At 43.3% G+C, this 13,364-nt stretch overlaps 1 protein-coding gene across 1 annotated transcript in view; it reads right to left on the bottom strand.

Moving 5' to 3' along the window:
• NTMT2 (N-terminal Xaa-Pro-Lys N-methyltransferase 2) overlaps positions 1 to 11,984 on the bottom strand; it is a 28,825-nt gene extending 16,841 nt beyond the window's left edge. The window contains exon 1 of the mRNA XM_051806911.1: positions 11,908 to 11,984. Within this exon, the coding sequence (XP_051662871.1) occupies positions 11,908 to 11,960 (53 nt within the window). The 5' untranslated portion in view covers positions 11,961 to 11,984. The remainder of the gene's footprint in view (positions 1 to 11,907) is intronic.
• Between the last annotated feature and the right edge of the window lie 1,380 nt (positions 11,985 to 13,364).

The raw sequence follows: 13,364 nt of genomic DNA on the forward strand, positions 1-13,364 counted from the left end.
GAACTCAGATATTATCCAGGATCTCCCTCTTTTATATCTCACAGGGTGGTTTTGTTTCTGTGTGTCTCCCTCACTATTAGTTCTTCAGTCAACAGGAAGGCCAGAAGACAGAACACGGACGTGCCTCTACACAAACTGTGTCCTAATAAACTGTGATTATAGCAAGCAAAGAGAAAGCAACAGAATCAGCTTCAGGCTTTGTCACTGTGTGTGACAGGGCAAGCTACTTTCTACAATTTGCCTGGGCTCATTTAATCTGGTTAAATCATATAGACTACCTCATCAGCAGGGACTAGCTGGAAGGAATTGCTTTCTGGCAACACAGGAATGGTAAAGTGAGGGAAGGATAAGAGCTTTTTGCTTTAGTTAACAAAATACACAGAAGAACAAAAGGAGATAAACTTCCTGTTGACAAACGTGGACAAATTTCTTGTCTGGGAAAGAGCAGGTTCAGGCCACTACATAAAGGGGGCTGCATACCACCATTATGTCCCATCCCCCAGGAGGCTCAGGCCCTCAAGGGACAAGGAGAGACAAGTACTGCTTCAAAACCTTGTTTGCCCCTTGGCAGTTCAGGCTCTTGGTGTGGTACAGCCTCAAGACTCTCGAGTTGCAAAGGTACCTGGCAAGGGGATAGGGACTTTGTACTGCCTGCACTGACCTCCACACAGTGTGCCCAGGAGTGCTTCTTTTCTTCAGGCTGTTTATTCCAGCTGTCTGCAGTGTAAGCAAACTATGACGCAGCAACACAGAGTCAGGAAGTTGGATGTTTCCAACACAAAAGGGCTGCCATATGTCCTGAGCAGTACTGCAACCTCCTGGCAAATATCTGGTCAAGCTTCTAAGAGCAGCACAAAGATGACCCAGCCTTTACCAAGGAAAATCACTAGTAATTTGGCTACAGGTGATGCTTTAGCAATGCATCAATTAAAGCCTATTTTTAAACATAATTTTCCTCTTAGAGCAATCAATCTCTGTTTCTCTGCTTTGATATTACTTATTCAAAGTATTTAGGGGCAAAACCATCCCTGGCCTTTTCTGTTTCCTTAAACTACCATCCTGTACTACTCATTCTCACCTAACTGCACTGGCACATGCTCCCCCAGCTGCTCCAGCCTACGTGATGGTGCAAATGTGTTGGTGAACAGATCAATGAATAAACCTTATTCAGAAAAATATACTTATTTTTCTTTTAAGTGGGATCAGTTCCCCAATCCAGCCCACAGCTGACACAAGGGAATTTGTCATGTGCTGCACTACGGGGGCTGGAGCAGCCACCTGGGATGGCAATGTGGAGGAGGGAACCATCCAACAACAATACACAGTGGCCTTATCAATAATGCAGCTCTCCCTGCTTCATCCTGTCAGAGAGGTGTGCCCAAGGGGGTTCCACAACAGCCAAAGGTGATTTAAGTAATGGAAGATATGTTTCTACCTTTCCACTCCTTCCTGCTTGCATATTCCCTTGTTGAGGTGTCTGCTGAGACGTTCCAGGCTTTTTTTGTCTGGTTAGCACTATGAACAAGCTCAGTGCAGAGTTTACAACTGCCAGGGAAATGCAAGAGGAAGGTAGAAATGTGCAGCTGAGGATGGGATGGAGAGAGTGGGATCATGGGGGTGGTTACATCAGCTCTAGTGCCACTGCACCAGAGTCAGAGCCCTTCCTTGAACAGAGGGTGATGTGCACGCAGCCTTAGAAATTCCCTTGAAATAACTCAGTCTCAAAATTCCTCCCAGTTATGTATCTATCAGAGAAACCAGGCTCTCTCCAACTAATTCTGAAGTATCTGGGCCCAAATACAATACTGGTGCATGTCTTGGTTTTCTCACAGATCTGACCCTTTCTCTTTGCTTATCTATTTTCAGCCACTCACCACTCAGCGTGCCAGGAACGGATGTGTCAAGACAGCACCTTAATGCTTTGGAAAGCAAGCTGACAAAAGACACCCCTACAAGTGTCAGGACCCACCTGTTCAGCATTTGACACCCTGTTTCACATCTGTCATGGCTGCAGTTTTGGCAATGCCCATTGTGTAGCAAAGTGATCCCTCTACTTAGAGACAGCAGTGACTCCAAGCATGAAGCCTAAGCCCTGATGTGTCCTAGTGGAGTCAAATGGTGGGATAGGACTATGGAGGGTTCTGGGACTACAGCCCCAGGAATCCCCATAGCTCTGACAGGCAGGAAGTCCACACGGGCCTCGGCTTTTAGGTGTGCCAGGAGGATGTGAAGCATGAAGGCAAAAAAGTGCATTCTCTATCATTTTAATGCCCTGCTAGTGATCTTCTCATAACATACTCTTCCTAGTCCACTTTCTTTAGGAAAACAGCATAACAATCATGTTTTGTATGTCTCTGTGGCTGACTTTTACTACCCCACCACCAATCAACATTTAAACCTCTCCATCTCAAACAGATCCCAGAACTATTTCAAAGATTGCATCAAAACTGTAGATGAGGTAGAGAGACAGGTCTCATCTCAGTGTCACTCAGCAAGGTGAGCCTTGCTCTTATGAGACACTATAAAACCCATAAGGATTGTTGGGCACATCCACACTTGTCTTCCCATGGTACCATTCTCAGCCACCTAACACAAATGTGTCAAAAAAAAGAGTTCTGAAAAAAATAGGATTAGTTCACAGAAACTGTGAACAATGCCAGAACTACAACATGCCCCACATTTACATTAACAAGAACTGTGGGGCTTGAGTATGGGCATGATGGCACCCATGCTACTTGTAGGATCACTACTGAAAAGTTTAGTTACCTTTCTAAAACAGCTATTTAGCTTTTCCTGAAGTTTAAGCCAGCTAGCCAGCCTTCCTCTTGGTAGGAGGGACAGTGGAGAATCTGGACCTCTGGACAACCTGAAGCCCTACACTAAAATAACAGTCTACACATCCATAATGCATGACAGTCCTTGGCTTCAACAGCTTTTAGTCTAAAATAAGAATGTGCTTGTATTTATGTGGGTAATAAAATAGTTCCTCTGCGTGTCTTCCTCTTCCTCCCTGTGAGATCAGGCAGTTCTAGGGAGGGTTTAGCATGGATTAAAATAAAGGATCAGCTAGAGCAGCTTCTCGTTAAAAGACCTTTAGCTGATCTCTGCCTGGGAGCAGCAGGTTTAAAATAAGGCATCAGATGGCTTATGATGAGTCGTGCAAGATCCAAGGTGGATCTGGTTGTTGGAGCATCGGGGTATTTAAAGAGAAGTTGTACTGGCCTTTGCATTAGTAGGTAACCACCTGTCTGTGCAGAGCTGAGCTGTACACACCACTTCTGAAACACATCAGCTGCACAGCAATGAAAAACAAAACCATGTGCACCAGCTCAACATATCACACAGATCACAAAGGGTCAATTTTGCCTTTAAATTACTGTGTTCTGCTTACAAAACACCTGGTATGCAATCCAATTTCCACATGGACAAACCATCAGAATTGCTGTAAGATGTCTCCTTACCTTAAAAAGGCCTCTATTAATTCTTCTCCCTCACACTCATGCCTGGCATATGCTGTCAGGAATAGATGTGGTTAAAGCAAGTAATTTTTGTTTTATCTTTGACAACAAGACTTTAAAAGTTCCTGAGAACCACAGGATGATGTTGACAGAAGAGGCACAGTCAGAGAGCACACGTGCAGTTGTGAGGGCAGAGAAGAACAGCTGCAGGTTGGGTGGCAGGTGGGAACCTTTACAACTGAACTGCTGCTGCCTGGATTGTTCTGCTGCAGCTTCAGGGGCTTATTCAGAGCAACAGTGAACGCCCATGTCTGGGTGTCAGGCTGGAAAATACTAATATGACAATGGATGCATTAATTGTCTGACTTTCTTAGTCACAATCCTCACCCACCTAAACTCCGCTCATGGGTCCAATTAGACTTAGCAGTTTTCAAAAGTATTACTTTGAAAGTAATTTGGTTTTGAGTTGACTGTAGAATTGAGAAAAAACAGTGGTTTGGGTTGATGAGAAACTGAAATATTTCCCTTTTCTCACCCGGAAAAAAAATTTCTGTTTCAGGCCAAACAAAATGTTTTGTTTGTTTGCAGGGCTATTTCCCTTCTTCAAATTTTTATTTGTTTGTAATCAAATTTAGGTAAATTTAGTTTCTGTCTTTCATTTACAAGGGCAAACAAGAACAATGTTGTTGTCACCAGCAGACTGATCAGTCTTGCAAAATCACTCTGTGAAAAATGACCCAAGGAAATGCAGAGCAAAACAGGTCCTTAGGCAAAGACCCAACCTTGGGATAGACTGCTGATGGTTCAGGAGAAACCCTTTCTTTGAACCACATTTCCAAAGCAGAGTTCACTGCCTGTAGGTCAAGATGACTCACACCCTTCAGGGCATATCCTGCACAATTCCCAGGCGCTTTCACGGGTGCAGTCACAGCAGCAATCTGTTATCATTTACACAATTGGAATTTAGCAATCTGGAATTCCATCTAAAGCAACTAAAGACAGCATGTGAGCCCTATGGGTAAATACATTATAATTCATGTAAATTAAACTGGCCAGGGCTCTGTCCCTATGGAGGGAATACACACTTCTTTTCCTCCAATCCTTCTAGCTCTGGTGCCAACACTAACTTACTTTTCAAAGGGAGTGAGAGAAGCCCCTCTTAGGTAGGAGAGGGAGCCTGTCTCCTCATGTCCCAAGCACAGCGACAGTCACGGCAGGACCCTGATCTGGAGATCCACAAACAGTATGCCAAGGTAAATAGCAATATTTGGGGAGGACTCCTGCACGCTCTGGCCACGAGTATTTTGTTTGGTTCTGGTTAGGGACTCTCAGTAGTGCTGGGGCTGAAGGGAAGGAAGGGCAGGGTTCCTGATGAAACTGCAGCAGGAGCTGCTCTCTTGTTCCTGATAAGAAGCATGACAGCTGTGCCCACAACATCTGGTTTTCATTGAACCCTAGTGAGAGTTCCTTGCTGAGTCTCTTCCACCCCATATGTGGTGGTTTAATTGATGGAGCCTGAGAAGGTTTTAGGTCCAGCGTGGAATGCCGCCTTTCGCTGTGATATGTGACTCCACATACAGTAAGGGCTGGGCTGCTCAGAGGCATCTTTTAAAAGCATTTCTTCTCAATATTGAATTTTGAGTCTATTGCCCTCTGTTGGCTCAAGCACAGGATAAAGCTAACAAAAAATCTCCTTCTGGCTGACTGGCAGGGCTTGTGGGTTTGGGGAAATGCAGGATCAAGTCAGCTGTAGCCTTGTGTGTGTGTCTGTGCATAGTTCATATCCCTTCACAGCTCTGCTTCAAATGCAGGCACAGCCCTAACCAAGGAGGAAGGGGGACTGGAAACTGGCTGTCTCAGCCATTGTGGACTGCACATGAGAGTTTTAAGGAGTGACTGGAGGTGATAGTGGTTTGGTGAGCTGGGATAAGGAAGATGTTGCACACTCAGGAAACAGCACAAAAAGCAATACAGTAAAGCCTATGGGAGAACTGGGCAAGTGGGAGATAAGTTACCATTAATGTCTTTCAGCTCTGGCATGCAAATGCCAGAAATGCTTTGGTGAAAGGTCTCTCAAGGCTTTATTTTCAATTCCAAAGCAAAAGAAAGATGGCAGCCCACACCATCAAAGCTCCTTCAGCACACAACGCTGCCAGAAAAAACATGCCTTTCCACTTCCTCTCAGCTGGATCCTTCCTACCTAAGGCATATGACTGACCCATCTGCTCAGACCAAAGAGCTACTGGCCAGTTATCCTGTGTCTGACAGCCACTGGCAGCAGTGCCTAGGGAACAGCCTAAATCCATTGCTAGGAAATGTACTTTGGCTGGCTCTTAGCACTTCCATGCTGCTCCTGCACAGAGCCAGATCAGGTATTTTCCTGAGCTCTTAGAAGGTACAGGCATGAAGCCTCCCATCCTGGGAATACCAGGGCACACCCCAGTGATGTGACATGGCAGTGGTGATGCCAGGAGGGAACACCCTTTCTGCAGAGTGTGAACATCATGACAAAAGAGAAACTCCAACCTGAGCAAGAAGAGAGTGAAAGGAGTAACAACAGATCTGTAGAAAGAAGGGCTGTGGGCACTGGAGAGATCATTTCACCTTCTGCAATACGTCTGTCCTTTTAGAGAGGCTGAGATGTTAAAATCCAGACTTTCAGATCTGGAGCTCTGTGGATCCCTCCCTGCTGTTGGCTCGGACTGGCATTTCCCTGATCTGGAACAGCAGCACATTTCACACACGGCACTGGTGGTGAACATCCTTTTTGTTAGGACAGTTCAAACTGAACTTGAAAATGTGCTGTTCTTTGAGCCACACATGATTTTTCTTTCAGATTTGTGCCTTACTGCTTCTACCTAAAACAAGCCCCATGCCTCTTCTCACTTGCCATCTATCCTGGAAGATCCACACTGGACAAGAAACTGCCTGTGCTGCAGCCAGTCTGGAGCTGCTCTGGGCCAGCCTGGCCAGCCTGTTCATCTGTGCTGTCTGTCTGTCTGTCTGGTGAGTGTGCACAGAGGGACTGACCGCTCACTGCTGCCAAAGAGCTGAACTCTGCTTAACTCTCCCTCAGCACAACCCCTAACACAGGTTTCTCTCTCTCATCTACCTGGCAGCCAGAACACACAAACTTCTAGAAACTTAATTAACTTTCAGACTCTGCACATCTTTCAGTGGTGACTGCACTCGGCCAACATGTCATGAAGTTATCAGAGAGAGGGAGAAGAGACCTGATGAATGCATGGATAGGTAAGGCAAGACAAAACTAATTTCCTGAGGAAGCCAAAGCAAAATGAGTTGAAAGGAAAAAAGAAAAGTTGACTGTAGGGAACAAATGACAAGTGACCTTGAAAGACCTCTTGCACCTTTAGCTCCCAAGAAGGAAGGGTCTGGCAGAACCTGGGTGTGGTGTGTGCACACCAGGGGAATGAGAGAGGTTCAGGAGCTGTAAACAGCATTTTTTGTGGATCAGTAAAAGTATCAGGAGAAAAATACCCCCTGCATTCCAGATACAGTGTGACACTGCTGGCTTGGTCAGCCTCTGTCCTTAACCTGTGTCTGAGCTGTGGGGAGTTTCACAGGATCAGGAGCTCAGCAGTTCAGTCCTGTGCACGCCCTGGAACACTAAACTCAGTGTCTGAAAAAATAAGTATCAAGGGGCAAGGAAATGAGATTAAACCCAACTCCTGGACAGCATAAACACACAGGAACTTAGATTGCAGAGACTATAAACACGCCTCTTCTTGTGAAATACTGCTCTTACTGAGAGGAGTGGCTCCAAATTTGCAAAACCCACCTTTGTTCAGAACCGAAGCGGAACTGGAATGATCAAGACTGGAAACTATTTGCTTCTTTTTATTAACATTTTCTATCTGAGCTCTCAGACTAGAACCATTCAAAAGCCAAATGCATGTGTGTTGTCTTTTGGAACCAAAAAAATAATCAAGACATGAAAAGTTCGAGATGGTTAAGTGTTTTCTCCAAAGGCTGGGGATTAGGAGTCTGGGCAAGTAGCAGAGGAGGGAAATAAAAAAAAAAAAAAAAGTAAAATAAAGGAAGAAACTCTTAAGTGACCTGACAAGGGAAATTTAAATCTTATTTTTAAGAGGTTAGGTTGTACTAAGGCTTGAAAAATTAAATCCACAGCTGTCTCTAGAGGACTATATCTCACTAAGAAAGCTTCAAGTAAGTTTATCATGTATCCAACACCTAGACATTGGACCTCAGGGACCACTAGGATAATATTTCCTCTGGATTAGCAAGAAAGCTAGCAAGTGACATTTGTATGAGACTAACTTTAAGTTTAAGGGGTTTTCTTATTATGATAAATGAAGAATGAGCATACTGGGAAGGAAAGCTCTTACAGTTTGTAAATCCACTTCATCCCCACTATTTATTTAAAAATGCACTGTTATCTCCTAAATTAGTTTTATTTGGTGACATCAGTAATTTGATGGTTTTATGTTTGTCATCCTCCCAGTGAGGATCAATGTGTTCTTTATGAGCAATATTTTTAATCTCATAATCCCCTTTATGAGAAAGGCTTTTAATTTCAGAGACCATGAGCACTGGCACTGAGACAATATATACGAAAAAAATTCAAGAATGAAACTATAGGAAACACAGGATGGATCTGGCACAATTATAGTGCTTTCCTTCTTCTGGGATTCTTCACTACTAGCCAATAAAGCCCAGGATATGTTGGAATGCTACTAATTAACTCACCTCTTGCCACGACAACTGATATGCCCCTGGGTTCCAGGGAAGTCTTATGAACCATATGAGAAGCAGTACTTAGCCAGAGCTGGGTGAACTAAGGACAACTTTATTATGTTAACTTTGAAATCTGAAATCCAGTAGCAAATCGAGTTTTGTACAAGGTGAAACTCTGACATCTACACAAACGCCAATGTCAGAGTTTCACAAGACAAAGCACTTTTTATTTATGTATTCCACTCTTTCTGGGTCTTTGTAAAATACACTGGTGTAGGAAGAGACCAGAGGTCCCCCCAGTAAAATGCCTCCAATCTGTGGATGGGCTACAGTAATGTAGCATTACCCTGTTCTGCCCACAAAGCACAACAGTGACTACGGTGTTTTCCAGTCCTATGGAAAATCCTGAGCTCCATACCCGTGTGTCTGTACAGATGCACATGTAGGAGGTGTAATGAAGAAAAAGCATACCCAGCAAAATTAAATGGGGAAAGTGAAAAAAGGGGAATTGCTTAAACTGCTTACAGATGGTAACTAAATTAGTTGAAAGCTGAAGGATTGTTTTTGCAACACGCAGCTCAACAGCACTGTAAAACTTCCATTATTGTAACCCAGAAGCTCCTGAGAACTAGTAATTACCAGAGCTGAACTCCTGGGCCCTCGTATTTTCCTACCCGTGGGCCAGCTAGATCAGCCTCCAAGTCTTCCTTCCCCCAGTGCCTTCCAGACTCCTGGAAAGTACAGCTGGGAGGGTGAAGAAAGGTCCCCTTCCACCTCCCAGGTCTCCTGCCCCATACACCTGATTTTGAACAATATCCCCATCCCCATTCAGACACAGTCTCTTCCCCATGCCCCATACACTCTCCTGCCATTCCTTCACTGGGTTTCACAGCCAGCAATCCCTCTGCCTGTTCCTGTGCTGGGACACTAGAACAACACCTGGAACACACTGCTCCAGAGTCAGGCTGTCTGCAGGTCACATCCAGTCTTGTCAGGGATAACTTGGAAAGCTCCTCAGGAAAAGGTATCTTGCCTGATATTCCACCCAGAACTGATGGCCTAGGTGGAGTAGGAGGTGGGGTGCAGGCAGCAAGGAAGCACAGCCTTAAAGTTTTGCTCACTGTGAGGGAAATCCACTGCCCCCATGATGAGCCCTCACTCCCTGCATCCATCTTGTCATCTGCTCCCAGCTGACTGGCACATAAGTCACATTTTCTCTGTTATGCACATTTTTCCAGTTTCCACCCCAGACATGTTGCCTCTGGGAAGACCAAGCAGGGTGAAGGGGTAAGTGCACCAAATCAAACAGAAATACAGCCTCTGCTTGGGTTCCCAACGAGTCTAAAACTGACTTATCATCCCCCCTTCCACAATGTAAATAAAGCAAATTAGCATTAGAACAGAACCTGTGAAAGAATTCACTGTACATTCATCCACATTCTCTTTCTTAAACTCCTGATGTAAAGACTGGCAATAATGGAGAAGCATCAACTCGTAAATCCTAAGGTTATTCCACGTGTTAAGTGCTATCCCACTAAAATTTTATGCTTGATTTCATCCAGCTTAAATGCCTCTCCTTGTTTTTCACTCTGCTACATTTCTTGTGTGCTTTGGTTAAAAGTAAGTGGAAACAAAGACACAAATGCTGCAGCCTGCAAGAGGAGCAGGATTTGCATTGATATGAAGAACAAGGCTAGCATTGTTCAGGATAGTTCAAAAATGTAATGAAAACTATTTTGGTCATAAAATGTTGTGCAAAATCTTCTCTTTTTTTTTTTTTTTTTAAAGGAAACAGCCACTATCTGGAATATTTAGAATAAATTGTTGAGAAACGAAAATTTCCCTTTTTAATCTGTTTGAAATTACCACCTTGTTGTAAGTCAAATGTCACCTCAGTGACACCACTTCAGCTGAAGTACTCATTTCTAACTCTCCCTTGGCTTTTTTTTGACAAAAACTGAAAAAAAGGCAATTATTTTTGTGCAAAGCAGAAAGAATTTGAAGATCACATGCAGAATCCTTTTCTTTTGAAGGGGAGAGATGAGGAAGGGGAGGAATTCCTGATTTATGATCAAATATAGACTTGTTCAAGTGTAAAGGAGACCCCTCCTTGAAAACACTTAAGCTGGTGCTTAACTTTATTACTGTGGCAAAATTAGGCATGTGCTTGAGTGGTTGCAGAGTCAGAACCATAAAATGTCATAGCCTTTATAGCTACAAGTCTGGTTTCTGCCTGCTGCATCTAATAAACATTAAGAGGTGAAATTCTGTCCCTACTGGGGTCAATGGTAAAACTCTGATTGCCTTCAGCAGAATCAGGATTTTGCACAAGAACTCTCCAGCATTGTCACTGGGGGTCACAAGATGGTATGAGCAGAGAGAGCCCATCTTGTATGGACACTTTTATATTTAATCTTTTCAGGTTGTTTTTGCCAGAAAATGAGCAGAAATGAAATATGCAGATTCTGGTGTACCATACCTACTGAACATACACATGCAGAACATGCTGATGGCTGTATGTGGCACTTAAGTGGTGGACTTGGCAGCGTTAGGTTTACTGTTGGACTTGATGATCTTAAAGGTCCTTTCCAACCTAAATGATTCTGTGATTCTATGAAAATATACAACATGTTGTTCTGTGTTCCTCCCAGTAAAATTCCCTCTCATAGGTTTGATCCTTTAAGGGAAAAAAAGGTAATTGTAGCACCATTAGGGTATATTTTATATTTTCCCATATTTCTTAGAGCAGCCTTGCTCAGGACATGAGTAAACTGGTATTTTTCCTGTAAATTGCAACCCTCAAGCCTCAAGTCAGGCACTGAAAGTCTGTGCAGATGGTTTGTTTGCCACATCCCCAGCTGCAGCTGAGTTTGGGTACTGTATTCCTGCTGTGCTCCCCGTAGAGATTCCTGGTTTAATTTTGGTGAAGTCTGGTGTCCAAGGATAAAAAACGCCCCCGGGATTTCCCAGCGCGCTCACGCGTCGGACTGAAAAGGCTCTTCTCCTGTGCACATGTCCCTGTCACTGCTGATCAAAAAGGCACTCAAGAACCACCTTGGTCTGTGCTCCAAGATTAATGTCATCCAGAAGAGTTAAGTCAGGCTTTCCCTCTGCAAATCAGATTCTGCTCTGCCTCTTCTCAGTTCTTCCTCCCAACATAAACTTTTAAGCCCAGGGTTTATTACCTCCACCCCTCAATCACTCACTGTGTGACAGCACATCAGAACAACAGCATTTCCATCCCCCCCTGAGCAGCACAGTCTAATCAAGGAACATGTTTCCCTGAAAGTCATCCTCTCAGATTGCTGTACTTTATTTTAGCTAATAAAGGGCCTTAAGGAGTTTTATGCAGAGTTCATTTCAGGAGGTTTAGAAAAGTATCCCACGTTCACTATTTTTCCCTTCAAAACCACCCAATTCTATTTTCCTGAGAGCCAGGATGGAGAGATTACAAATCTCAGGGTTGCTTTGATTTCTTAATTCCACAAGACAGAGATTGGTCTATCACACTTTAACAATTCCATTTGCTACAGAAAACCAGTGTTGGCTATTTTGTTGGAATTTTGTTTTCACTGTGATCCCAGTAAAAGCAATCAGACCCAATGCATTTTCAACATGCAGTCTTGTTATACATCAAAGGCTCGTTGAAGACAATGAAAACTTCAAAATCAACGTTAGCATCAGCACTTTTCAGTCATAAGAGAACAAATGGGAAGAAATAAAACCAAGTTACCATGAGACAGTAGTGGTGGGTGTTGTTTTGGTGTCACAGTGTATTCTGTCCATCTGGTTAAGAACATCTGTCTGCACCTCAACTAAAAAAAAAAAAAATAAATCTCAATTTTTTGCAGAAAAGGGTGCTTTGTCATTGACATTAAAAAGGGTCTTCACTCTTTTAATGAAAATGAAGAATAGAAATGTTGTTAGTATTTTCATCTACACTTACTCTACTGTATATTTAAATTGAGAATACTCCACAGTTGTCTTTCCTCCTGCTTTTACTCACCTGCTTCACTCCTCTCACCCAGCTGTTCTCTTCCTATTCTGCTCTTCTCTGCAACTCCCATTCTTTTCCACCCTTCTTTATATTCATTCACTAAAATAAAATATTTTCTTTTACCTGACTCCAGAACAGTATTTCTTACAACTGCTCTAAGAAAAAAAAAACCACTCCCAAAATACCCAAACAAAACTAAAAAGGAGAGGCACAGGAATCCTGCACATTCCAGCTTCTCTTTGCAACTCAAATCACCTTCTGCCTCATATACCACCCTCTCTTTTTTCTCCTCACATATACTTCTAACATGCAGCTGAGGGGATCTCCAGTGTCCCATCCCATAAACCTCATCACACTATAAGGAAAGGGATGTAAGAAATCGTGCAAAGCAGCATCAACAGCTCAGGGCAAGGCTGTAGAACAAGACCTGAGGCAGCATTTGTCCTACAATTTAACTTTAAAAGAACCCACCACGCAGTACATGGGTTTTGGTGTTTATGTCATGTGGTTTTCTAAACCCAGCATCAACGGGTTGTCACCGACTGACAGAATTATCTGCTCTTGGCAGTGCTGGTGGCTCAGCCACTGAAGTGTTTCACTTGGACTCTGTCAGGCTGAGACAGGCTCTGCTGCCCTTCCAGGCCCTGACAAACAGCCAAGTTTAGCCCAAAACATCGTAGCACACCTCACTGCAAGAAATGTTCATTTTCTCATATTTTTCAGGTCTCACGTTCTTTTGTATCCTTCTCATCTTGTCATTTTTGACCTGCGTTCCATAGGTGTCTAAAACTATTCTCCATTCACAGGCATACGTGAGCAGATAATTAAGATAAATTCTCAGTGAAATAAATGGAGATTGTCAGGTACCTAGTACTCAGGAAATATCAGACTATTTATAAAGCTTCCAAGTTTAATGTTTGGCTTATGCTTATCTGGAGACCTGCTGAAACTACTGAAGAATTATCGCTCTGATCAGGTAGTTATACATATTTTCTTTTTTTCTTTATGACAGTCATTAATAGAAAATATTACTGTGATAAAAAGTAGAATAAGGACAGCAACAGAGGTGTTACGTTCTAGGAATGTTTTGTAAATGCACTGCTCTGAGGTAGCACTTTATATTTCACAGGGGACTATCTTTTTCCATTTTCTGTTCAAACAAAGGCAGGGTACGTTCTGGACACCGCAAAATA

The sequence above is a fragment of the Manacus candei genome, unplaced genomic scaffold (assembly GCF_025592945.1).
Source record: "Manacus candei isolate 608988 ecotype Guabito, Panama unplaced genomic scaffold, ASM2559294v1 h1tg000005l, whole genome shotgun sequence".
Lineage (NCBI taxonomy): Eukaryota > Metazoa > Chordata > Aves > Passeriformes > Pipridae > Manacus > Manacus candei.